We start from the raw sequence: 24,059 nt of genomic DNA on the forward strand, positions 1-24,059 counted from the left end.
ACTGCCACGCAAGGCCGGTCACCTAACCCTGGACACGTGTAGGTTCCGTAGCTGGCCTTACCGAGAGTAGTCGGTGATCCATTCAATTGCTTTTAACTAAAGCAAAAAAAAAAAATATTTAAGAAATTTAAAAAAGTGGCATGCGATCGCAGTTTGACAGACACGTGGCCGCTTTCTACTCCCATGGTCTGGATTGATGCCGACATTTCAGGTCTTTATAAATAATTAATTAGAGTACCATTCGATTTGATGTTTTTTATATAAAAATATCTATCGGAATTTAAATTTTTTTTTGCCATATTAATAAATAATTATTAAAGTATAAAAATATTTATGTTATAGGATAATGAAGTGGTTACGAAAGTCTGCACGGGCGACACATTGAATTTCCGGAATAATTAATTGAGTGGACTGGATTGGATTCTCGTACGTTCCGCAGAGGAATCAACGGCTGCAGAACCATGTGACCCACGTGTCGGATCCACACCTCCGGACGCTTCGACGAGCCTGCTGGATTCCTCCTGAGTCCTGACACGTGCGAGCGTACGAGGGTGAGGATGTGTTCGTTCCAGAATCCACCGGCACAAAAATGAGAAATTTAAAAATTAAAAATTAAAAAGTATCCGGGTGAATGAGACTTTTTAAAATATCAATTACCTTCATTTCGCCCCTCCTTTTTATTATTATGACATCATTAAAGCGGTCAAACCGATAACTCACGATCAACCCATTAAAAATTCATCATATGACGAGACAAAACAGACCGATCCACTAACGTGACGGATTAAAAAATCTCCAACACAACCCAATCTAAGATGGATTGTAGGTTAAACGAGTCAATCCACAGACCTGTCAAAAAATAAAAATTATTAAAAATTTTAAATTTAAAATTGATTATAATTTAAATTAATTAAGTTAAAAATTTTAAGTTTAAATTGTAATTTAGACAGATCAAACCTATTAATTCATTAAATTTTTTATTTTAATTTTAAAATTTAAAATAAATTAATACTTTCTCAACTCATCTATAGATTGATAAAAGTCAACTCCATGCCAGGATCACGGGTCTAAGCACGGATCAATCCCGATATAAATCATCATCTTAAAATGAATTGATAAAATTTCAACTCAACTCGTCTAAATTTTCTTCCAAATGGGAAACCAATCAAAGGACAGATTGGCCGCCGTAATCCAAATTGACTGGTGGTATAATCATCATCATCATGCCACCCCTCCTTATTATTATTATTATTATCATTCCACCCCTCCTTTTTATTAAAATAAAAATTAAAACCAATAAAATGCACAAAGTGGATCCCCATTTGGCAACTTTTATGGTAACAAAAGAATCAACAATATGAACACTTTTGAGTGTCATTAAAATCTAAACTTACAATATTAAAAGAAAAAAAATCACAAAATATATAAAAAATGAAATTCAATTTCAGCTATTTTCTTGAGCCTGAAAGTGCATGCCATTTCTCATAGTTCTTCATCTGCCAGTTTCTTTAGTCGAGCCATTCGTAGCTAAGGCTATCAGTGAGTTTAAAAGCAGTAGCTACTTGCTAGAAGAATAGGATTCAGGAAACCATCTGGAGAGTAGAAAATGCTTCATCTTTATGATCAATCCAAATGCAGCATAGCAAGGTATGTGCATCAGTGCCACCAAAAGATACCTGCAGTTGCACCGAAGATTCGTCATCTTAATCGTGTGGCTTTAGCTCATGATTGCTGATGAAATGCAACTGATTTCCTAACTCTATTGTGCATGAATCAAGAACTAGTCGAAGATTATGCGAATGGAAGTAGTATGGGCTGACAATACTCTTACAGTCTTTTATCTGAATGAAACAGCTTACCATATTGGTGCATAATTGGATGACAAATCGAGAAAGGGGTAGGGCCACCTGCAAGAAGAAAATGCATATCCAAAGATAAAATTTTTGCTGAAAAGTGTTCATTTAGCGAAAAAGTTCGAAGAGGATTAGAAGAGATTCTACCAGATATTGGTGCAAGCATGGATCACCCATTGAAATAGGACATAAACTGCTGTCCAGAGTAGGAAGTATGCGATCCGGAACCAGGGAAAACTCTATATAAGGTATGTGAAAGTGTTAATCATCGAACCAACATGTATTACGATAAGTCCGTCTCACTAAACCACAAAGAAAAAAGAACAATTTACCAAGCTATTCAGTGCAGTTTCACCGAGAAGGAAAACTACATTGATCGAATGCATGCCAACCAATACCTGCCATTACAAATAAAATTCAAGGACTAGAATCTGTTTTTGTGTTTCGAGTGAAGAACATTCTGCCCGATAACTAATCAAATAACGTCTCGTTCAATGATCTTAACAAGGTGATCCTCTGAAAACCTTCCCTAGTATTTCAGAATTGTTGATGCAAAAACAAAAATGAAGATCTGAGAAAGAATACATAATGACTGGTTTAATTACTAAACGTAATGTTCGGTTGGAATGCATTGTGAATAACAGTTTCGTTTGAGTACTTAATGAGCTACCCTGCATATTACTTCTTAAAGAGTATCACCAGGATGAGGCTTTTATTTCTGAGTGTTTAGTTGTTGAAGTGAGCCAACTTACAAAATTCATATTATAATCTTTGATGGCCAGAAATGGGAATATGATGAACCAAAAGACGCAATCGGTAAGCATCACTGCACCTGCACTTGTCTGGCAAAGATAAGAGGCAAATTAGTTCACCTGCAAGGCAAAAAAAGTATAGGAACGAGCACGATTTATAGTTCACCTGAAAGGATAATGACATTGTCAGTGAGTTAACTAAAGAACCGGGTAAAATTAAAATCTAAAGGGTATTTCTTCCTCTTTTGGGCTTGACATGCCCTTTTCTAGTTCTTAGAAGAGGATCAATTAGTCATGTATGATTGTCGTGAGCGTTGTCTGAAAATTCTCAGGGCTATGTTAAGATGGATCACTTCAGAATTTTATGGTTGAACAAAAACATTGCATGCACCAGTTCCAGCTATGGTGTGGCCGGTACAATGCAATCAAACTCAGAATGAGATTTCCATTTAGGAATTGATTCCACTCCGACATTTGGAAAGATTCATTCGAGTGGTTGCATCTATTCCAGCATCCAAAACTAGACTATCCACCTTTGACAAAAAATAATTTGTAGATTACTTCTCAAAATTAATGTTTATGTATTCACTTTATCACCTAGAAAACATTAAAATCCTGTGAAATGAAAGCAACTATTCCACTTATCATTCCATTCCTAATTTCATCCGGGATCCATTTTAACCCAAAGGCAAACTTATGAGCTAATTTATTTTTAGGAAAGTCATCGGCTTAATGTTATGAGGCATGCCCATAAGAACCATGAAATTAATTTTTCATGGACCTCATTCACTACTCAGTTTACTCAAGTTCTTCGCTTGTTCGATGGAGGTTGAACAAACCAAACTCACATATACTTTGTAAGGAAGATTGCACTGAAAGGAGATAGATTTGACTGATTGGTCATATAGATAAAATGCAATTACCTGAAAGATTATTTGAAACAAAATCCCCCAATAGCCAGCAGTTTCCTTTACTAACCGCTCCTCGAGTATGTTAGATTGCCTCTTCTTTCGACCGTTTACAGAAGCTATATATGTTCTATGCTCCACATTCAGAGTTGTAACTATAACTTGATCCTCACTAAATTTGTCGAGATGTTTGCACCCATAGGCAGACATCAATGTTCCAATCTAAAAGATAAAGCTCTATATGTGAGAACTTTAGAGAAAGTATCTATGGTTGTGTAAAACATCGTAAACAAAAGGAAAACATTAGGGAAATGGTGCGACATTCAAAGTTTAAGGACATACCAAGAAATAAATGGTAACCAGCATAAACGTCCACCTGAGAAAAATGAACAATGACACTTAAAATGAGTGAAAAAGAAACAAAAGGAAGCATATCATTTTTCTTCCAATACAATTCCATCCTATAGAATTTAGAAAAAAAAAAAATTGTATCACATTGTATTTTTTAAAGAAATTACATGTATTTATAGGCTCAACATAAAAGTCCTAAACATAACTAGTTCTTTCGAAATCATCAATGGTATCTAAAACATAGGCATAAGAGTATAACACTACATGTCTTAGATTAAGAGTATAATACCATCACATCCATTGTTATTGACTTCGATGGAATTGAAAGGAAGAAAGCATTAGAAGATGCTACTTTATCAATAGATCAAGATTTGGAAACTGCGAAAACTTTTCTAGCAACATGAATCACCAACAGACAGTCAATTGACACAGAGGAATAAAGACAGACACTCAACGTGCATGATAAGAGAAGCTCAACACCTGAAACAATGGCTTACTGCGTGTAGTAGTAAAAGATTCCACCTCCATCCACAAGAACATTGATGACAAGGAACCCGAGCAGCGCGACGAAGGCGACAAGCCGGAAGACCAGCAACCAAACGGGGTGTATCTCTGACACACAAGGCCACCACAGCTCATCCTTGTACAAGGCACTGCAGTGGCTCGCTGTGCTCCTGCAGCCTTCAAATTTCCACACCAAAATGGAAGCTACGATCATGGAAGACAGCACCCACACCGCACATAGCAGAGCTCTCCAGTTCAACCAGTAGTACGCCTCGGTGGAGTCAGCAGTCACAACCGGGTGCCAAGAACTCGATGAAGGCCCTGCTGAGAAATGCATCAACTTTCAAGCTTTCTTTTCTCCCTGCCGCTCGAGTTGAGCTTTGAAGATGCTCAACTTTCAAGCGAGGAAGGAAGTCGATCGGCCGTGGACTGTGCGTTTGTTCATGGAGGTTTGCAAGGAAGGAATAAAGCTGAAGGTAAATAGGAAAGATAAAGTGCAGTGGGAAAAAGTGGCTTAATGAGATGCTTCTCCCATTTGGAGGGAAACTTGGGAAGCCAAAACTAAGCGTAAGAACAAATAGAATCAAGGGCAAAAATAAAAATAAACATAGCATTTTGATTTTTTTATCAAAAAGATTTCCTATTTTATCAGTAATCCATGCACAATTTGTTGGATATTGGGGCTTTAATGGACAATACAGTTTTGTAAAAAAATCAGAATGTCATCAATTGATGAAAGTCGTAATTGATGTTCAAAATTGAAATCTACGATAAGCGTAAGATAGATTTAGAATTAATTTGCTCAAAACCGATTAAGGGTGAATGAGAAATTAATTGTTTCAAAAAGATTTCGAATAAACATTAATTATTAATTAATGTTATATATAAGGAAATACAGGGAGAATAGTCCCACATCGAAAATTTTTGATGTGTTTTCTTTCTTTATTAATGATGTTGTATTAATGGAGTTTGCACAAAAAGACCAGGTGCTCTGTTCTCAGGGGCGAGCAGGTGCTCACACCTGTGAACTCGCCATGCACGCACGTACGCACGTGCGCAATGGGCGCTTTGCAGTGCCTATGTGGCACTCGGGTGACGTGTCAGACTCGTATTTGACGTGGCAATGCCTATGTGGCATCCACGCGGGCAAGAAGAGATGACTGGACTGTTGATTGGGCAAACGGATGACAACCGTTGATCAAAGAGATGTGATGGATCGCTTGTGATGCGATCTGGAGCGTTGGATCGCGAAGAGTCACGATCTGACCGCTTAGGGATGAGACTTGATCTGAAGCGTCAGATCGAATGGATCATTAGATCCAGATCCGATGGCTGATGACAATGTCCAAAAAGTCTACGAGAAAGTTCATCGGTCTCGGAATTTGGAGTGTTACTATTCCGAAACGTTCGTCGTTGTATCTTGGGAACGAATTACTGCTATCCGTTAGCACTGTAGCGGAGCAATATCGTTTAAGATAGTGTTAAACATTAGCCTCGACGATCAGTATCAGTTTGCATACTCCCAGAGCTACGGGAGACAACACAATTACGTTCTCTTATACTGTTTCAATTATTATCTCCCATGATCGAATGTGTTATAGTTATTACACATGTTATAATAGTTATGATTTCATAACTGTTACAACGTGAATGTTAAATAAATAGATCGAATCTATATTGTAATAATTACGATTTCATAATTGTTACAATAGTTATAACAACTATGTTTCATAGTTATTATAACGTGAAAGATATGTGAATATGATTGAATTTGTATTGTAGTAGTTACGAAATCATAATTGATATTATGTGAGTATTTTTGAATAAGTTAAATATACTTTATAGCAACTACAGTATTGACTACTCATCGTGAGTTTACTATCTACTTGGAATGTTATTATAACAATCACTAAAATTCTTTATTAATTTGATCAATATTATTTAATCCGGATCAAAATCATTTTAAATAATCGACAATAGTTTTATAATAATTTTGACTAATTTTAAATAATTTTGATTAAATTCATAAATTAAAAAAAAAACTTAGTTGAATTGCTCTGAGAGCATTGAAATTAAAATATTTTGACACTAAAAAATACATAATAGGACGTCTTTTAACTTTTTAACAATTCAAATAATTTTTTTTTTGCCCATAAATAAACTTTAAATTGAGAAAGACGGCCGAGGCCGACCAAATCTAAAGCTAATCTCTTTGAGAATCGTATTTGGAATCTTTTGCATGCTCGAGTTGCTTTCGAATCTTTTCCTTCCTTCTCCTTCAATCCAATCCAAATCTAAAGCTAATTTTCAAGATTCGGAATTAGTTTAGTTAAAGAGAGAGTCCAAATCTAGTCGCTTTGTGCAGTCATTGGCAATAGATTGCGTGGAGATGCTGTTGTGCTGTCCCGTGGTTGGGGAAATGAATGACAACTGAATCAAATTCTGCAGCAAAAGATCAAATTCCGTCTACTCCAACGATCTCAGATAGTCGGTTCCACGATCATCTGTTAAAAGGTAAATCAAGAAGTTATAGTTACTCAACGACAGAGGAGAGCATTGTCTCAATTTCGTCTAAAATTTGATCCTTGCCTATTTCAACAAATCTGCTTCGTCGTAATCAACTCAACTATACCCTAAAAGCAACTGAATCAAACTCAAACTTAAAAATTTGATCTATTATTTCGATTTAATCAAAATTTTGCTCACCCTTAGTTAGAGTAACTTTGCTATAAAAACAAAGGGCAGCATAAATAAAATCTTTTAGTACACAATCATCTCCATGAGCATGCCCTCACAAGTTGGTAAAGACTTTTAAAAGTTAAGGTCAAAGTTCTCAGTTCAAAATCCACCTTCAACGAAATGAAGCATGCTTCCATGTACATCATAAATAGAGCCATATAATCATCTACAAGAACAAAACAAGCAAACACTTTGATGAAATGATAACGGCACAATCGAACAAGTTCCATTTCACAAACCAAATCTACAAAAAATTGAGTATTACTTCAATGAGGTAAGATTGTTTTCCGTATATAAGTTAACAAATCGGCGATATGTGATTACCGCTGTTCTATGAAAACATAAAAAAGAATGATTTTACAACATTAAGATGATCGATCGCATCAACCTTAGTTCTATGCGCAAACGCAGCAGGATTCTTCGCGTCGAGGATCATCAACCTCGATTATATATACACACTGAAATCCACTTGTTTTGAATTCTTCACGCAGAATTATCCGTGCCAAGGATCCTCTTGTTTTGAATAACAAGAAGAGTGTTTGTTTCTTTAGACTTGGTCGAGCTTTAAAGAATTGGTCGAGCTTGGCATATGGCTCTCTTCGTTTCTCCATAGTTTGGATGCCAACATCCTGATAAGACCCCTAAAGGAAGTGGTTACCCTTGCCGCGATGTTCCTGAATGAAAAGATGGCACCCATCATCGAACAAACATGAAGGATGGTGATACAAAAGAAACATGAAGGATGGTGCAAGTAATGTTAATCATGGAACCAGATGAGATTTAACTTTGATCTAATCAACAGTCAGCAGGTTGTATTATAACTGAGTAGAGATCAGAACCAGGATACCTATACAGAGGCGATTTATGTTTTCTATATTATCTAACAAAATATTAGATCTGATCTTAAAGTGATTAGTAGAAATAAGTAAATAAATCTTGGGTTTGAGTGATGAAAAATATCAGCAAACAGAGAAGTAGTCTCATAATTAGGAACTAAGATAGCTTAATCAGCCTGGAAAAATTGAAAAGATCTTCATTTGGCAGGTCGGTATTTATCCTTCTATAAAGAAACAACAATTTCATACTCTGTATGACTAATAAATTGAAAATAATGGTTTTTAAGGTTATTATCTCAAGTTGACGTATCAATGTCGATGTGGCCTTAGCAACCTAAAACATCTACTAATTGCTCTCGTAGACGCGAGATCATTGAGCTTCCAACTAGAATAACTATTTGCAGTGTCCAGTTGACATAGCATGGACTCAAGTAATATTTGTCAAATGTCCTTGTATAACATCTTTAGTCTTTTGCTAATTGATATTTTTTTATTTAATTTTATTTCACAATGGAGTTGTGGATTCAATTCAGAGAAACCACATGAGCCTATACAGAATGACTATATATTATTATTTAAAGAAAATAAAAAAAAACTCATAGAAATTGAAACTTAGGCGAGCATGTAGACATTCTAGAAAATCAGAAAAGGCACAATAGGTAATTTTCTGCACATAAATCAAAGCATGTGCAATTGTAAATACAGAGAAAAAGATTTTAAAATGGAAAAGATACTCACAAGGGAGTGTAGGGACAGTGGCTTCCATTCACATAGTATACGAATAAATATGAATCATAATGTTGGTCGTTGATGAAATAAAACTTTTCCAACAGTCTCATGCGCTTGAATGACATCTTTTCATAAAAACTTATTGCTGGCAAGTTGTAGGAAATGACATGCAAATATATTGCCCTGCAACTACTGATGTTTGAAGCATATTTAATTACCTCTCGTATGAGAAATGTTCCTGTAACATGACAAAATGAATTAGCAGAAAAAAAATCATGCAGTAAAAAAAAAAAAAAAAAAATCAGTGGACACAGAAAGTATGGACCTATGCCCTGATTTCTATAGCGCTCTACCACACCAAGCGTCAAGATATAGACAAGTGTTGTTTCTTTCCTTGAAGCATTACACTGAATCAAATCTGCAAGCTACAGTAGCAACATAGTAGTAGAAGACATCTGTGAGAATCATTTGTTAAGCCTTAAAGGAACAGTAATGCATATTGAAGTGTAAACACCTCGCTTTCTTTTGCCAAGATTAGGCGTGTAGTGACAAAGCCGATAAGTTCGCCATCATGGCTATCAGACTGGCTGACATCAACCGCAGCCCAAGATACTATTCCATTGCCATGTACAACATTGAGGAAGAACTCTCTCTCATACCTGCAAACATTGAGAAAATTTGTCCAGATATTCATGAATTAGAAAGGAAACTTTATGTTAATAATTTCTTCAGGAGTTATCTGGCACATCAAATAATGAAAATAGGAATATCAAACCAACAGAGCTACATCAAATACAAATATATTGTACAAATACCTAATAGGAAATAAAGAAACATGTATCTGCTCAAGAGCTTCAAGATCAGAAGGTAATATAGGCCTATATCTAATGGTTGGTCGGTGAGTACTTCTTGGTTCTAACATCAGAAGAGCTGTCTTTGAAACACCTGAATAAGATTCTCTGTCATCTGTATCCAAGTCACGAGGCCATACTGATCCTGAAAAAAAAGAAGGAAATCATCAAATCATTGGAACAACAGAAAAGAGACAGGGATCACAGTGGATGCTGGAGGATCCATTGTAAATAGACAACAGAGTCAAGATAGATAAGTTTCTGAATGCAAAATACAATCGGTATAGTTTAATCGATGTATCATTTGGAGCAGAAATGAGAAAACACCAGCAACATGGTATAGATTCATAATCTTTATTATTATTATTTTGTCAATTAACTTCAGCGACTGATCAGCCAGTATTAAATGACAGGTTTCTAACACAAGTAATGTTAAATATTTGTCACAAAAAATTATTTTTGGTTACAAAGCCATGGGACATTTAAAAAAAAAAATTATCACCGTTGTATTACTTAGTGATGATATAAATTTCCAATTAATAACAAAAGAAATACATAATATCACATTTAAAGATGGATCAACTAGCTTCCTATTATTAATATTAATAGTTTTAACCATGACACTTAGGCCAACAACTTTAATAAAAGTATTGTCATCAAAACTTTTATCGACAAATTATTAAATTTTGATGATTTTTTTGTCATTAATACACGCTTTGTTTTAATGAGATTCTACAATGACAATTAACCCACTCAAATCTCCAACAACTCCATCCTTTTCCAGAGTTGTGAGATTGTCTTCTGCCAAGAGGCTTTTGATGCCAATTACAGTCATTGCCTACATTCTCCCAGATGACTAGTGCCATCATCAATAGAACCACCAAACGCTAAGTGATTCCAAGAGCATTCTTGCAACAAAAGAGTACCAGCGGACCACTGACAGCCTATGACCATTTGTTACCCGTTTTTAGCACTCCAGCAGTTCAAACTGCTTCATCATTTTTCAGATTGGCAGTCAACAAAATGCCCTCTTCCTTTCATGTAAGATATCTTCTGCACTGGCAACTTCATCCCACCACTATCCTTCCTGCTGTAAGTGTCAACCAAAACAAAGTGTAGTTCAGATTCAGACTACCTGTCTGGCATATGTAGCAGTCATTAACATTTGATGATGGTCGTGATGATGAGGAGGAGGATGTAGCGGTCATGTTCCTTATTTGGCCTACCTCCATAACATCAATTTGATCTGGTACCAATTTTTGTTCATAACAAATCAGATTGCTGTCTTTGCTTTATCCACATCCAATTTTTTCAATCAACATGAGTAGGTATTGGTGGTGCATGGGTTGTTCTGTTGATCCAGTATATTAACGCAATTGATAAATACATGACTAGAAATACAGCCAATACGAACAGCCTAAAAGTGCCTCATTGATCTGTAGAAGCTTTTCTATGGGATAAGACATGGTTATTATGCAATAATACCTTGAGCAATATAAGGTGCTGCTCAATCCAAAAACTAAGTATGTGGTAGGATTGGCTTTTGTGGTCTACATGCCCAAAAACTCAGTATTGGTAGTTGTTGTGACTGTCTAGTTAGCCATATTGCTTGCTTATGTCAAATATGAGGTTACCTATGCCTACATATCAACCGACATGAACAGATTGCAATTATGGTTCATCTTTCCTCCTTACCATTTCTATGGAGTTTCTAGGGTCTACGACATTAAGAGTTCAAAACATTGGGCACTGACTAAAACAAACAACCAATGAAGCACAGATTGCATGTTAGTGTGATTCTCTAATCTTTAGTTGGAAACACAAACATTTCTTTGTTTATGATTGGATTGTTTTGAATATTGTGATGCAGTAATGCATGTCTTTTGCATGTTAGGTGGTAATGTAGAATGCCAGCATACAACAGCTATTCTATTCCAAGTATACATGAATTGATTAGCAGAAGACTTGCTAGATGTTCAGATAATATGATTTATAATTGGCAACATTTAATACAAGAATGTGGGTGTGGAAAAGCAACATAAAACCTTGTTCCTAAAAGCTTCCTCAGTGTGATTTGTAGACGATTTCTTCATTTCCAATCTCAAACCTTAGTGAAATTTCCATAATCTTTATGGCCCAAATTCATCCAGATTATGGTATCGACATTACTATAATGCTGCTACTACATGGTAACGAAATCCCACAACTTACAAGAGGAAATAATGAGAACTTACGCAGGAAACCTATTCGAGAAGGATATGTAACTAGCTTTGTACTGCATTATTACTGAATTTTACCTTACTAGCAAACTACTTGATCTAATGTTAAGCTGCCATATCAAGGATGATAGTCACTTAAATGAACTCTACAGCATTTTAAGGACAAAAAATAAAAGAGCTATAGCCAACGAGTACATATGGCTTGAGTAGAGTTGTCACTACTAGCTAGGATTGTGAACTTCAATTCTTTAAGTGGACAAAGCCTTTTGAACATCATTACAGCTACAGAGAGAGGATAATCATGAGGATCAGAAAACAAATTAGAAGATGAAGGGAAGAATAATTTCTTACACCTCTTGGAAAGAGAAGTAACCAACTAATCAACTCTTTAAGCTAATAAAAAATTGCCTACTTTGGGGCGCAAATTAGTATATTAAGAGGAGAGAAAAATTCTCATCACTAGAACTAAGACACACACAAATTAATTAATTAAAACTTAAAAAAAAACACTCAACCAAAGAAAAGTTTTTTGATGGTAATCTGTTCTCCTTGACTGATTGCAAAAACCTTTAACGGGGGCACAAGTCTCATTGATACCAATTTATTTCATTTGTTAGTCCAGTGATAATAAAAACAATATCAACCAAAGATAAAGCGTAAACACCAAAGAGGAGAGATCTACGACTTTTGTGGAAACCCTGTAACATTCGCAGCGGTTGAAGCCATAAAACTGAGAAATCAAACTAACAAAACACACCAGCTCTAATAAATCCGAGCCAAAAGTAACCCCCAAAAATTCCATAAAAATGCAAATAAAAACAACGAGACGGCTGGGGAACAAAAAGAAGAATTTTTGCATGTATATGAAAGAACAAGAAGAAGAAACATGACTGGATCACCTTAAATACCGGCGATGACATCCCCCATCGAGAATTATTTTGCCTTGGCAACCCTTATTCGCGATCCGCAGTCGCCGTGGAGGTCGACGAGCCGAGGGCGAAGGATCGAGGATGGCCGGGAAGGGAATCCACCAGCGTAGAAAGTACGAGGGAATGGAATGGAGAAAGGTCAAGGAATGACTTCTGTCGGAGGGACGGGGAGGCCATGAGAAACGCAGTGGTCAAATTGGGAAATTTCATTTTAGCCCTTGATTTATCTTAATTGCCAAATTTTCAATCATAATTGTAAAATAAACAAAATACCTTTCAAAATTTACATGCTCACCATTTCATCTGTAAATTATTAACACTTTCTATTTTATTTTTTTTTATGAGAGAAAAATATATAAATAATAATGAGAATGAAAAACGATTCATAAAATATCATATTTGAATATATTTCTAATATTTTATTTATATGAATTTGTACATTCTTATAAATTCTCTAACAATCCAATTAGCTTTCATCAAAGAAATTGCTATTACGTGTTCTCTATACAAAATGAATCAAAGAAAATACAGTAAAATGTCTAACCTTTGTTAGTAGTCATCTACTTCTATAGTACTGCCCATAGACCCAAAAGTGTTCGCTAATATGTAAATATTTCTCATCGCATGTGAAGTTAATCGCTGATCCTCCTCCACAAATCCACGAGAGGTGAACATCTAAAAAAAATAGATGCTCTTGTATCTCCCTCATTTGTTTTCCAGATAGTCTTGTTTATCTTTTAGTCAAAAGATGTCTCTATGTCAACATCTTAATTGTAACTACATGACTGGGTTGGATGCAAGACTTTCACACCAGCGACCGATAAGATGAGATCTCAAATATGCAGTAATCATTTAATCAATGAGGAATTCGAGTACACCGCCTTCCAAAGGCAGACATCCACTCTCCTCAAATAGGTGTGTTGTGTCCCACTTGATCCATAGGGCATCCTCCTTGACCTATATCCGCTAGAGCACAAATTCGTAGATCACAAAAACTCAATCCACCCTCATATTTAGGTCTATACATATCCACCCATAAGTGAGTGTTTTGGTATCCATATAAAAGACCTACAGATGCTATAAATGTGATCAATAATGCCCATAAAGATAGAAAGAATCGAATGCCAAAAACACTTGACCCATAGGACAGATTGCATATGCTATTTTATCATTGAAGTTAGCAATTAGAGGATAATGTTATATTATTAATAAAATATTGAAGTTAGATTTTATTAATAATGTGACAAAAGGTTATATGGCGACTCCGAATGCCTCCACACAATCAGTCTCATAATCATCTGTAAAAAGATAATCACGGGGGATTTTATCACCCCTACATGTTATATTAATAGTGAATTTATTAATCCTCGAGTTATGATTGAATTGGTTAGTATAGGACAAATTTGCTAAAATAGATAAATGTCGAATTTCAACGAAATCGAAGTAATGCCCCTCTTGTAATGACTAACTACAGGATTTGCTTCCTCATAGATAGTTGTAAGACTGACCGTATGAGACCGCTAGAGTGACAAATTCCATCTTATGCTGAAATAGTGAACTTACTAATTTTGTATTACAGTCCATTTAATTTTCATATTCATCCTTGATCATCCCCTTCTTCCCTTCCTTAAGAACTCCTCCCATACCGATAAGCAGCATAAGCAATCGAAAGAGCTAAAGCAACACCAACACCAGCTGTGGCAGCATATGGCAAGTACTTCTTCACGACAAGCCCGCTCTCACGCCATGCGAACTCAAGCCCTGCCCTTTGGAGCTCTGCAACATCATTCATGGCTGCTTTAGACCGAACAACCTTCGCTATCGCCTCATGGTCATCTCTGTTCCCGCCCTCAAGGAAAGCTCCGACAACAACACCCTTGTCGATCCAGTAAGCACCAAACTTCCCACTCGCAAAATCTCCATAATGGACGACTCGTCCAACATTGTCTCCGTAGAACTGCCAAGACAATGCGAAAACTCTAGAGTAAATGAAGGGTAGATAGTCGAGGTCACCTACATTGTATGTCATGATGGCGGCAACAGCATGTTTTGCAGTCTTTCGAGCGGCGTCGACATGCTCGAGGCGGCGAATCTCATTGCCGAATAGTTTGACAGGAAAAGCAGCAACGTCGCCGACGGCATAAACAGAGGGGTCGCTACTCTGCATTCGGCCATCGACCTTGATTCCTCCTTTCTCGAGCTGAAGTTGATTTTCAAAGAGATCAGTATTCGGACGAATGCCGATGCCCACCACAACTATGTCAGCTGGAAGACGGGCACCATCTTTAAGGATCACTGCTTTCACCTACAAGACTCTGCAATAAGATCAGCAAATACAAATATGACAAAAGAACAGTCAGTGTTACCTTTCCCTTCGAATCATAGTCAAATGATGCCAGGGCATTCCTTTTGATGAATGCAACTCCTTTCGACTTATAGTAACTCTCATAAAAGTCTGCAATCTTTGGTGTAAAAAGTCGGCTCACTGACAAAATATTGTAGGCACGATCAATCACTGAAGCTTATCTGAATCTCATTATATATTGTGGCAATACTCACTGCAATATGCATCTGGGAAAACCATGGCTACTGCCATTCGATTGGTAGCTAGAGCTGCAGCACATTCCATGCCTATGTAACCGCCGCCGATAACGACAGCATTCCCTCCTCTGTAGTTTTGCATCAGACCAACAAGCCTATTGGCATCATTCAAATTCCGCAAGTAGCAAACGTTTTCAGCATCTGATTCAGTTATTCCAAAATTTTCAAGCTTTAGAGCCTGCAGATAGCAGTCATGCTTGAGCACAATATGATGGAAGTAAAAGAAGTGGGATTTCAAATACTAGACATAGACTTCGATACCCGAGCGCCTGTTGCAATTATAAGGATCTTGTAAGTGATAATTTCACCATTTGTCGTGATCAATTGCTTCAGCTTCACATTAGCAGACTTTACTCGAGTGCCAAGAACAAGATCAATGCCTAATCAAAACATGAAACTATGCAGTGGAATTAACAAATTAAGAGGAGATTGTAATCATTGTTACGAAAGAAAAACAACTTCAGAATGACATCTTCTATGATGAGCTATTCGATCTATTTGCAGAATAAGGTTAACTTACATGACTATGTTTGACTGATTCAACGAGTAGATAAAATTTCAACAGACTAGTAATTTTTCCAGATGCAGATATGACCCTAGTATGAAGGTCATCCCCAATTCTAGAATACAAGTCACAGTTAAATATGAAACTTTATAATCCACTTCATCCGAGTAGAGGCATACTAATCTAAGAAGAACAGGAAGCAAAAGCATGCATAATTCACACTTCCTAAGTATAATGTTCTTTCTACAATCAAAATTTGGATAATTAAAACTCCCAATTACCAACTATATGACTGCAATATATAACACCTTTCGAAGTACATGAGAGGTGCTGAAAAGAAACACTAATTCTGGATAATTATAAGTCAATTATTATTATTTATTTATTTTTTGTAACCTTATAGAAATGACACTAGATGGGACTAACACCAATTCAGCATGAATTTCTTAAAATAACTTAATGCAATAGAAAAGTCAACTAATTCATTCCAGAACAGGGACAGAAATTTCTAAAATCATTTATAATTAAGAAAAATAGCACATTTGGATTAAGTAATGGATGTCCCTTTGATCTAGATCCCAGGGAGATACATTCAAAGTAGTGAGGTATTATGACAACAAAATTAAATTGTTCCATAATAGTGTTTTCCACCATACAACTGCAAGTTGTCAGCTTTGTAGAAAGGAAATGGCAGGGAGGCATACTTTCACAACTTGCAAAAGCTTGACTATACTGAAGGTAAATCCTATATGACTGCTAAAAGGGTAAAATTAGAGAAGAGTATTTTACCATGCTCGTTATACCATGCTGGTAACAATTGCTCATCATTAGCACCTAAACAAGTATAAAATGTAGGCAGGCGTGCAGGGGCTGCAAGAAAAATTATATAATCCTAATCACGTGTGTATATTGCTTTAGCATATAACTCAAAGGTAAATAGAAAATTATAAATGATTTGTTCATAGCAAAATTATTCAGGCTGATGTGCAAAAGCCTCTATAACTATTTTGATGACAGTGTTTCATGTTTATGGATAAGAATTTATCAAAATATTTATGATGTATATCTGTTTCATTATTAATGCTTTATATATGATGAAAAAGTGAAAAAAAAATACTGCCATAGTCAATTTACAAGTATATGTGCTTAAATGTGTTCAAACAAGAGTACATTTGTGTGCATTGAAGCGTTTATGGACATTACAAATCAGTTACACAAGATAATATGTGAGCAAGAATCATCAAGAGGATTTGACATGATTGGGCCTGTTCATTAAATGAGATAGATGACTGGTGTATTCTTCTTCTAAATTCTGACTGGTTATTCAGTAAGAAACAGCAAATTGGAAAGGCAAATAATGGGACTATCAGAGATATATGATGCCATCTGAAGTGAGTTACTAGCATTTTAAGCTTGCGCACAAGAAGATGCAAGAACAAAGATGTATGTTGTCATTTGCCCCACTTAGATTCGTACCCAATCTTGTAGTTGATTGAGCAAGTATGAATGAGATGAACTATCATGCTTATCATTTAGCTGAAAATGGTCAAAACTTACTGTAAATTTGCCAATTACTAGCTCCACAAACTGCATTTCTAACTGTAAAACCCCGATCCAAAAATTACGTACGATGGAAAATTAACACATACCTTCTGGAAGTAAGTATCCTTTGCTCAATGCAGGCCTTTCGTAAGGAGCAACCTGTGCAACAATTCATCAATTTTTTAATTATTAGCTCTCCAACTTGAATGCTGATTGCCCGTAAAAGCGAGGAACTTCTAATTCTCAATTTATTAAGACAAAATTTCAAATTTTTAGGCATAGGCAAGAAGCAGATTCCCATGTCGAATTTTCGATAAATTCGATGAATGCTGGTGCGGAAATCACAAAAGCAAAGCGGAGAAAGAACGACTATAGAAGCGACAAGAATCCGGACAGCAAGGCATTTCCGAGCAGAAAAGGGGATCGAAGACTTACTGGATCTTCGGAGATGATGCAGAGTTCGCTGCGGCCGACGCCCCTGCGCACGAACTCGAGGGCGGCGTAGCCAGCAGCGACGCCGCCGCCAAGTATGACGTAGACGAAGTCTCGACCCATCCGCAGCTCTCTCTCTCTCTCTCTCTCTTTCTCCCTCTCTTCCCGTCGCTTGCTCCTCCGATGAGGAAGCCAATGGAACTAAATAGAGGAGAGAAATCGAATTAAAGAGACGGAGACACTCCAAAGAAAAGAATTGCTTGTGATATTTGAACAATTTTATCCCTTACGTCTGTTTTTTTCGATAGAATCCGCGATCACAACGCATTTTTACGTCTATTTTTCATTGTATGAGAAGTTACAATTGGGGAAAGAAATATTAAAACATATTTATTCCAATTTTATTCTTATATTAAAATATTAATTATTAAAATAACTTATCTATTAGATTTTTACACCGTTGTTTTTTTGTCACATAACGCAGTTGTCATAGAATCTCATCACTCGTACTTCTCGATGTCATAAATTTTTATATCAATAAATTTTTATAAAAATATATATAAAAATATTGATTTATCTTTTATCATACCAAAGTGTATAAATTTTATATTTTATATATTTTTATATATTTATTTATTATTTTTAAAATTTTTTATTTATTTAAGTTATAAATATTAATTTTTGTTAATCTTATGAGCTATATATATTTTTTTCACATATAAATTTATTTTAAAAAATAAAAATATTTTTATATTTTTATATATTTAATCTTCATTTCCTTTCCTTTCCTTTCAAATAAAGTAATATATGTTATGTTAATAAACTTTTCTTTCCTCCCAAACAAGGAAAATATAAATACTTCTCTTCTCTTTCCATCCCTTCCCTTCCGTAAATAAATCTTCTTTCACTCCATCCAAACAGAGCATTAGATAGATGTTCCAAGTTCCATATGATGCTCTCATGGATTGGGTGTCGAGTCATATTTTTCTTGAGTAATTACTTGTCAGAGAATGTCATAACCAGTATAATGCTAGGATCTTCCGTTAACATAAGTATAATGGGAAAATCTGCTAGTTGTTCAGAATATTTAGAAGTATAAATGACAGATTTGAATATCTTGATTGAAAATTCTCAACGCTGGAAGAGGTTAACCAGTTTTATGGCAAATTTCTTTATTCTTGCTTATATTTCATAAAAAAACTAGAAGCCTTCATATCAAAACTGGGGTTTCTCTTTTTTTTTTTTTTTGGTAATACGAGATAAAGTCTTAATGAGCTAGGGAAGTTCATTCGTTCTCAAAACCATAGGAGTAGCCATTGCTCTATTGCCTGGCAGGATCAATCATCGTTGGAGTGAACTTATCTTTTAGTCAAAAGATGTCTCTATGTCAACATCTTAATTGTAACTACATGACGGGGTTGGATGTAAGACTTTCACACCAGCGACCGATAAAATGAGATCTCAAATATGTAGTAATCATTTAATCAATGAGGAATTCGAGTGCACCGCCTCCCAAAGGCAGACATCCACTCTCCTCAAATAGGTGTGTTGCGCCCCACTTGATCCATAGGGCATCCTCCTTGACCTATATCCACTAGAGCACCTTAGTTAGAAGGGTAAGATTTCAAATTCGTAGATCATGAAAACTCAATCCACCCTCATATTTATATCTGTACATATCCACCCATAAGTGAGTGTTTTGACGTCCATATAAAAGACCTACAGATGCTATAAATGTGATCAATGATGCCCATAAGAATAGGAAGAATCGAATGCCAAAAACACTCGACCCACATAGGAGAGGACAGATTGCATATGCTATTTTATCATTGAAGTTAGCAATTAGAGGATAATATTATATTATTAATAAAACATTGAAGTTAGATTTTATTAATAATGTGGCAAAAGGTTATAAGGCGACTCCGAATGCCTCCACACAATCAGTCTAAGTCATTTGTAAAGAGATAAATCATGGGGATTTTATCACCCCTACATGTTGTATCAATAGTGAACTTATTAATGTTGTATTACAATCCATTTAATTTTCACATTCATCCTTGATCATCCCCTTCTTCCCTTCCTTAAGAACTCCTCCCGTACCAAGAAGCAAAATAAGCAATGGAAAGAGCTAAAGCAACACCAACACCAGCTGTGGCAGCATATGGCAAGTACTTCTTCACGACAAGCTGGCTCTCACGCCATGCGAACTCAAGCCCTGCCCTTTGGAGCTCTGCAACATCATTCATGGCTGCTTTAGACCGAACAACCTTCGCTATCGCCTCATGGTCATCTCTGTTCCCGCCCTCAAGGAAAGCTCCGACAACAACACCCTTGTCGATCCAGTAAGCACCAAACTTCCCACTCGCAAAATCTCCATAATGGACGACTCGTCCAACATTGTCTCCGTAGAACTGCCAAGACAATGCGAAAACTCTAGAGTAAATGAAGGGTAGATAGTCGAGGTCACCTGCATTGTATGTCATGATGGCGGCAACAGCATGTTTTGCAGTCTTTCGAGCGGCGTCGACATGCTCGAGGCGGCGAATCTCATTGCCGAATAGTTTGACAGGAAAAGCAGCAACGTCGCCGACGGCATAAACAGAGGGGTCGCTACTCTGCATTCGGCCATTGACCTTGATTCCTCCTTTCTCGAGCTGCAGTTGATCTTCAAAGAGATCAGTATTCGGACGAATGCCAATGCCCACCACAACTATGTCAGCTGGAAGACGGGCACCATCTTTAAGGATCACTGCTTTCACCTACAAGACTCTGCAATAAGATCAGCAAATACAAATATGACAAAAGAACAGTCAGTGTTACCTTTCCCTTCGAATCATAGTCAAATGATGCCAGGGCATTCCTTTTGATGAATGCAACTCCTTTCGACTTATAGTAATTCTCATAAAAGTCTGCAATCTTTGGTGTAAAAAGACGGCTCACTGACAAAATATTGTAGGCACAATCAATCACTGAAGCTTATCTGAATCTCATTATATATTGTGGCAATACTCACTGCAATATGCATCTGGGAAAACCATGGCTACGGCCATTCGATTGGTAGCTAGAGCTGCAGCACATTCCATGCCTATGTAACCGCCGCCGATAACGACAGCATTCCCTCCTCTGTAGTTTCGCATTAGGCCAACAAGCCTATTGGCATCAGTCAAATTCCGCAAGTAGCAAACGTTTTCAGCATCTGATTCAGTTATTCCAAAATTTTCAAGCTTCAGAGCCTGCAGATAGCAGTCATGCTTGAGCACAATATGATGGAAGTAAAAGAAGTGTTTCAAATACTAGACATAGACTTCGATACCCGAGCGCCTGTTGCAATTATAAGGATCTTGTAAGTGATAATTTCACCATTTGTCGTGATCAATTGCTTCAGCTTCACATTAGCAGACTTTACTCGAGTGCCAAGAACAAGATCAATGCCTAATCAAAACATGAAACTATGCAGTGGAATTAACAAATTAAGAGGAGATTGTAATCATTGTTACGAAAGAAAAACAACTTCAGAATGACATCTTCTATGATGAGCTATTTGATCTATTTGCAGAATAAGGTTAACTTACATGACTATGTTTGACTGATTCAACGAGTAGATAAAATTTCAACAGACTAGTAATTTTTCCAGATGCAGATATGACCCTTGTATGAAGGTCATCCCCAATTCTAGAATACAAGTCACAGTTAAATATGAAACTTTATAATCCACTTCATCCGAGTAGAGGCATACTAATCTAAGAAGAACAGGAAGCAAAAGCATGCATAATTCACACTTCCTAAGTATAATGTTCTTTCTACAATCAAAATTTGGATAATTAAAACTCCCAATTACCAACTATATGACTGCAATATATAACACCTTTCGAAGTACATGAGAGGTGCTGAAAAGAAACACTAATTCTGGATAATTATAAGTCAATTATTATTATTTATTTAGATTCTGTAACCTTATAGAAATGACACTAGATGGGACTAACACCAATTCAGCATGAATTTCTTAAAATAACTTAATGCAATAGAAAAGTCAACTAATTCATTCCAGAACAGGGACAGAAATTTCTAAAATCATTTATAATTAAGAAAAATAGCACATTTGGATTAAGTAATGGATGTCCCTTTGATCTAGATCCCAGGGAGATACATTCAAAGTAGTGAGGTATTATGACAACAAAATTAAATTGTTCCATAATAGTGTTTTCCACCATACAACTGCAAGTTGTCAGCTTTGTAGAAAGGAAATGGCAGGGAGGCATACTTTCACAACTTGCAAAAGCTTGACTACTTTACTGAAGGTAAATCCTATATGACTGCTAAAAGGGTAAAATTAGAGAAGAGTATTTTACCATGCTCTTGATACCATGCTGGTGACAATTGCTCATCATTAGCACCTAAACAAGTATAAAATGTAGGCAGGCGTGCAGGGGCTGCAAGAAAAATTATATAATCCTAATCACGTGTGTATATATTGCTTTAGCATATAACTCAAAGGTAAATAGAAAATTATAAATGATTTGTTCATAACAAAATTATTCAGGCTGATGTGCAAAAGCCTCTATAACTATTTTGATGACAGTGTTTCATGTTTATGGATAAGAATTTATCAAAATATTTATGATGTATATCTGTTTCATTATTAATGCTTTATATATGATGAAAAAGTGAAAAAAAAAATACTGCCATAGTCAATTTACAAGTATATGTGCTTAAATGTGTTCAAACAAATTTGTGTGCAAGATGGACATTACATTTACACAAGATAATATGTGAGCAAGAATCATTAAGAGGATTTGACATGATTGGGCCTGTTCATTAAATGAGATAGATATGTGACTTCTGACTGGTTATTCAGTAAGAAACAGCATTTTGAAAGCATTTGAATAATACTAAATCTTGTAGTTGATTGAGCATGTAAGAATGAGATGAACTATCATGCTTATCATTTAGCTGAAAATGGTCAAAACTTACTGTAAAATTGCCAATTACTAGCTCCACGAACTGCATTTCTAACTGTAAAACCCCGATCCAAAAATTACGTACGATGGAAAATTAACACATACCTTCTGGAAGTAAGTATCCTTTGCTCAATGCAGGCCTTTCGTAAGGAGCAACCTGTGCAACAATTCATCAATTTTTTAATTATTAGCTCTCCAACTTGAATGCTGATTGCCCGTAAAAGCGAGGAACTTCTAATTCTCAATTTATTAAGACAAAATTTCAAATTTTTAGGCATAGGCAAGAAGCAGATTCCCATGTCGAATTTTCGATAAATTCGATGAATGCTGGTGCGGAAATCACAAAAGCAAAGCGGAGAAAGAACGACTATAGAAGCGACAAGAATCCGGACAGCAAGGCATTTCCGAGCAGAAAAGGGGATCGAAGACTTACTGGATCTTCGGAGATGATGCAGAGTTCGCTGCGGCCGACGCCCCTGCGCACGAACTCGAGGGCGGCGTAGCCAGCAGCGACGCCGCCGCCAAGTATGACGTAGACGAAGTCTCGACCCATCCGCAGCTCTCTCTCTCTCTCTCTCTCTTTCTCCCTCTCTTCCCGTCGCTTGCTCCTCCGATGAGGAAGCCAATGGAACTAAATAGAGGAGAGAAATCGAATTAAAGAGACGGAGACACTCCAAAGAAAAGAATTGCTTGTGATATTTGAACAATTTTATCCCTTACGTCTGTTTTTTTCGATAGAATCCGCGATCACAACGCATTTTTACGTCTATTTTTCATTGTATGAGAAGTTACAATTGGGGAAAGAAATATTAAAACATATTTATTCCAATTTTATTCTTATATTAAAATATTAATTATTAAAATAACTTATCTATTAGATTTTTACACCGTTGTTTTTTTGTCACATAACGCAGTTGTCATAGAATCTCATCACTCGTACTTCTCGATGTCATAAATTTTTATATCAATAAATTTTTATAAAAATATATATAAAAATATTGATTTATCTTTTATCATACCAAAGTGTATAAATTTTATATTTTATATATTTTTATATATTTATTTATTATTTTAAAAAAAATTATTTATTTAAGTTATAAATATTAATTTTTGTTAATCTTATGAGCTATATATATTTTTTTCACATATAAATTTATTTTAAAAAATAAAAATATTTTTATATTTTTATATATTTAATCTTCATTTCCTTTCCTTTCCTTTCAAATAAAGTAATATATGTTATATTAATGAACTTTTCTTTCCTCCCAAACAAGGAAAATATAAATACTTCTTCTTCTCTTCCTTTCCCTTCCGTTAATAAATCTTCTTTCACTCCATCCAAACAGAGCA

General features: G+C 35.9%; 3 protein-coding genes across 4 annotated transcripts; all 3 read right to left on the bottom strand.

Annotated features, from left to right (window-relative positions):
- Positions 1–1,558: 1,558 nt before the first annotated feature.
- Positions 1,559–4,705, bottom strand: LOC141830100 (uncharacterized). The gene is made up of 8 exons (XM_074717587.1): positions 4,362–4,705; positions 3,856–3,889; positions 3,529–3,735; positions 2,606–2,695; positions 2,186–2,251; positions 2,001–2,092; positions 1,860–1,907; positions 1,559–1,676 (listed from the first exon to the last, which is right to left on the bottom strand). The coding sequence occupies exons 1-8, from the start codon at positions 4,703–4,705 to the stop codon at positions 1,559–1,561; spliced, it is 999 nt and encodes a 332-aa protein (XP_074573688.1).
- A 2,617-nt stretch (positions 4,706–7,322) lies between these two features.
- Positions 7,323–12,816, bottom strand: LOC141829545 (histone acetyltransferase MCC1-like). 2 transcript variants are annotated; one of them, XM_074717046.1, is made up of 6 exons: positions 12,642–12,816; positions 9,488–9,668; positions 9,187–9,331; positions 8,998–9,097; positions 8,682–8,910; positions 7,323–7,781 (listed from the first exon to the last, which is right to left on the bottom strand). In XM_074717046.1, the coding sequence occupies exons 2-6, from the start codon at positions 9,592–9,594 to the stop codon at positions 7,655–7,657; spliced, it is 708 nt and encodes a 235-aa protein (XP_074573147.1). In that variant the 5' UTR covers positions 9,595–9,668; positions 12,642–12,816; the 3' UTR covers positions 7,323–7,654. The 2 variants fall into 2 exon arrangements, with proteins under 2 accessions (XP_074573147.1, XP_074573148.1); XM_074717047.1 differs by lacking the exon at positions 12,642–12,816 and adding an exon at positions 10,485–10,593.
- A 1,456-nt stretch (positions 12,817–14,272) lies between these two features.
- Positions 14,273–23,262, bottom strand: LOC141829853 (uncharacterized). Its single transcript, XM_074717340.1, has 14 exons — positions 23,143–23,262; positions 22,815–22,866; positions 21,065–21,183; positions 20,765–20,984; positions 20,572–20,690; positions 19,841–20,510; positions 19,054–19,079; positions 17,755–17,952; positions 17,427–17,478; positions 16,567–16,647; positions 15,534–15,652; positions 15,231–15,450; positions 15,038–15,156; positions 14,273–14,976 (listed from the first exon to the last, which is right to left on the bottom strand). The coding sequence occupies exons 1-14, from the start codon at positions 23,260–23,262 to the stop codon at positions 14,299–14,301; spliced, it is 2,793 nt and encodes a 930-aa protein (XP_074573441.1). The 3' UTR covers positions 14,273–14,298.
- Positions 23,263–24,059: the final 797 nt, after the last annotated feature.

This window comes from Curcuma longa, chromosome 5 (genome assembly GCF_044706935.1).
Source record: "Curcuma longa cultivar G26 ecotype Majalengka, Jawa Barat chromosome 5, ITB_CL_G26_1.1, whole genome shotgun sequence".
In the NCBI taxonomy this organism is placed as follows: domain Eukaryota; kingdom Viridiplantae; phylum Streptophyta; class Magnoliopsida; order Zingiberales; family Zingiberaceae; genus Curcuma; species Curcuma longa.

Excerpts from the sequence above, each read along its gene's own strand:
- LOC141830100 (XM_074717587.1), bottom strand. The coding sequence starts at position 4,705 with ATGCATTTCTCAGCAGGGCCTTCATCGAGTTCTTGGCACCCGGTTGTG. Across the intron at positions 3,890-4,361 it reads ATCTTTTACTACTACACGCA|GTGGACGTTTATGCTGGTTA; the intron begins GTAAGCCATTGT and ends CATTTTTCTCAG. Across the intron at positions 2,252-2,605 it reads AAGATTATAATATGAATTTT|GTATTGGTTGGCATGCATTC; the intron begins GTAAGTTGGCTC and ends TTGTAATGGCAG.
- LOC141829545 (XM_074717046.1), bottom strand. The coding sequence starts at position 9,594 with ATGTTAGAACCAAGAAGTACTCACCGACCAACCATTAGATATAGGCCT. Across the intron at positions 9,098-9,186 it reads TCTTGGCAAAAGAAAGCGAG|CTTGCAGATTTGATTCAGTG; the intron begins GTGTTTACACTT and ends TTGCTACTGTAG. Across the intron at positions 8,911-8,997 it reads CTATAGAAATCAGGGCATAG|GAACATTTCTCATACGAGAG; the intron begins GTCCATACTTTC and ends GTCATGTTACAG.
- LOC141829853 (XM_074717340.1), bottom strand. The coding sequence starts at position 23,262 with ATGGGTCGAGACTTCGTCTACGTCATACTTGGCGGCGGCGTCGCTGCT. Across the intron at positions 20,985-21,064 it reads TAATTGCAACAGGCGCTCGG|GCTCTGAAGCTTGAAAATTT; the intron begins GTATCGAAGTCT and ends TGCTATCTGCAG. Across the intron at positions 15,653-16,566 it reads AGCATGGTATAACGAGCATG|GCATTGATCTTGTTCTTGGC; the intron begins GTAAAATACTCT and ends TGTTTTGATTAG.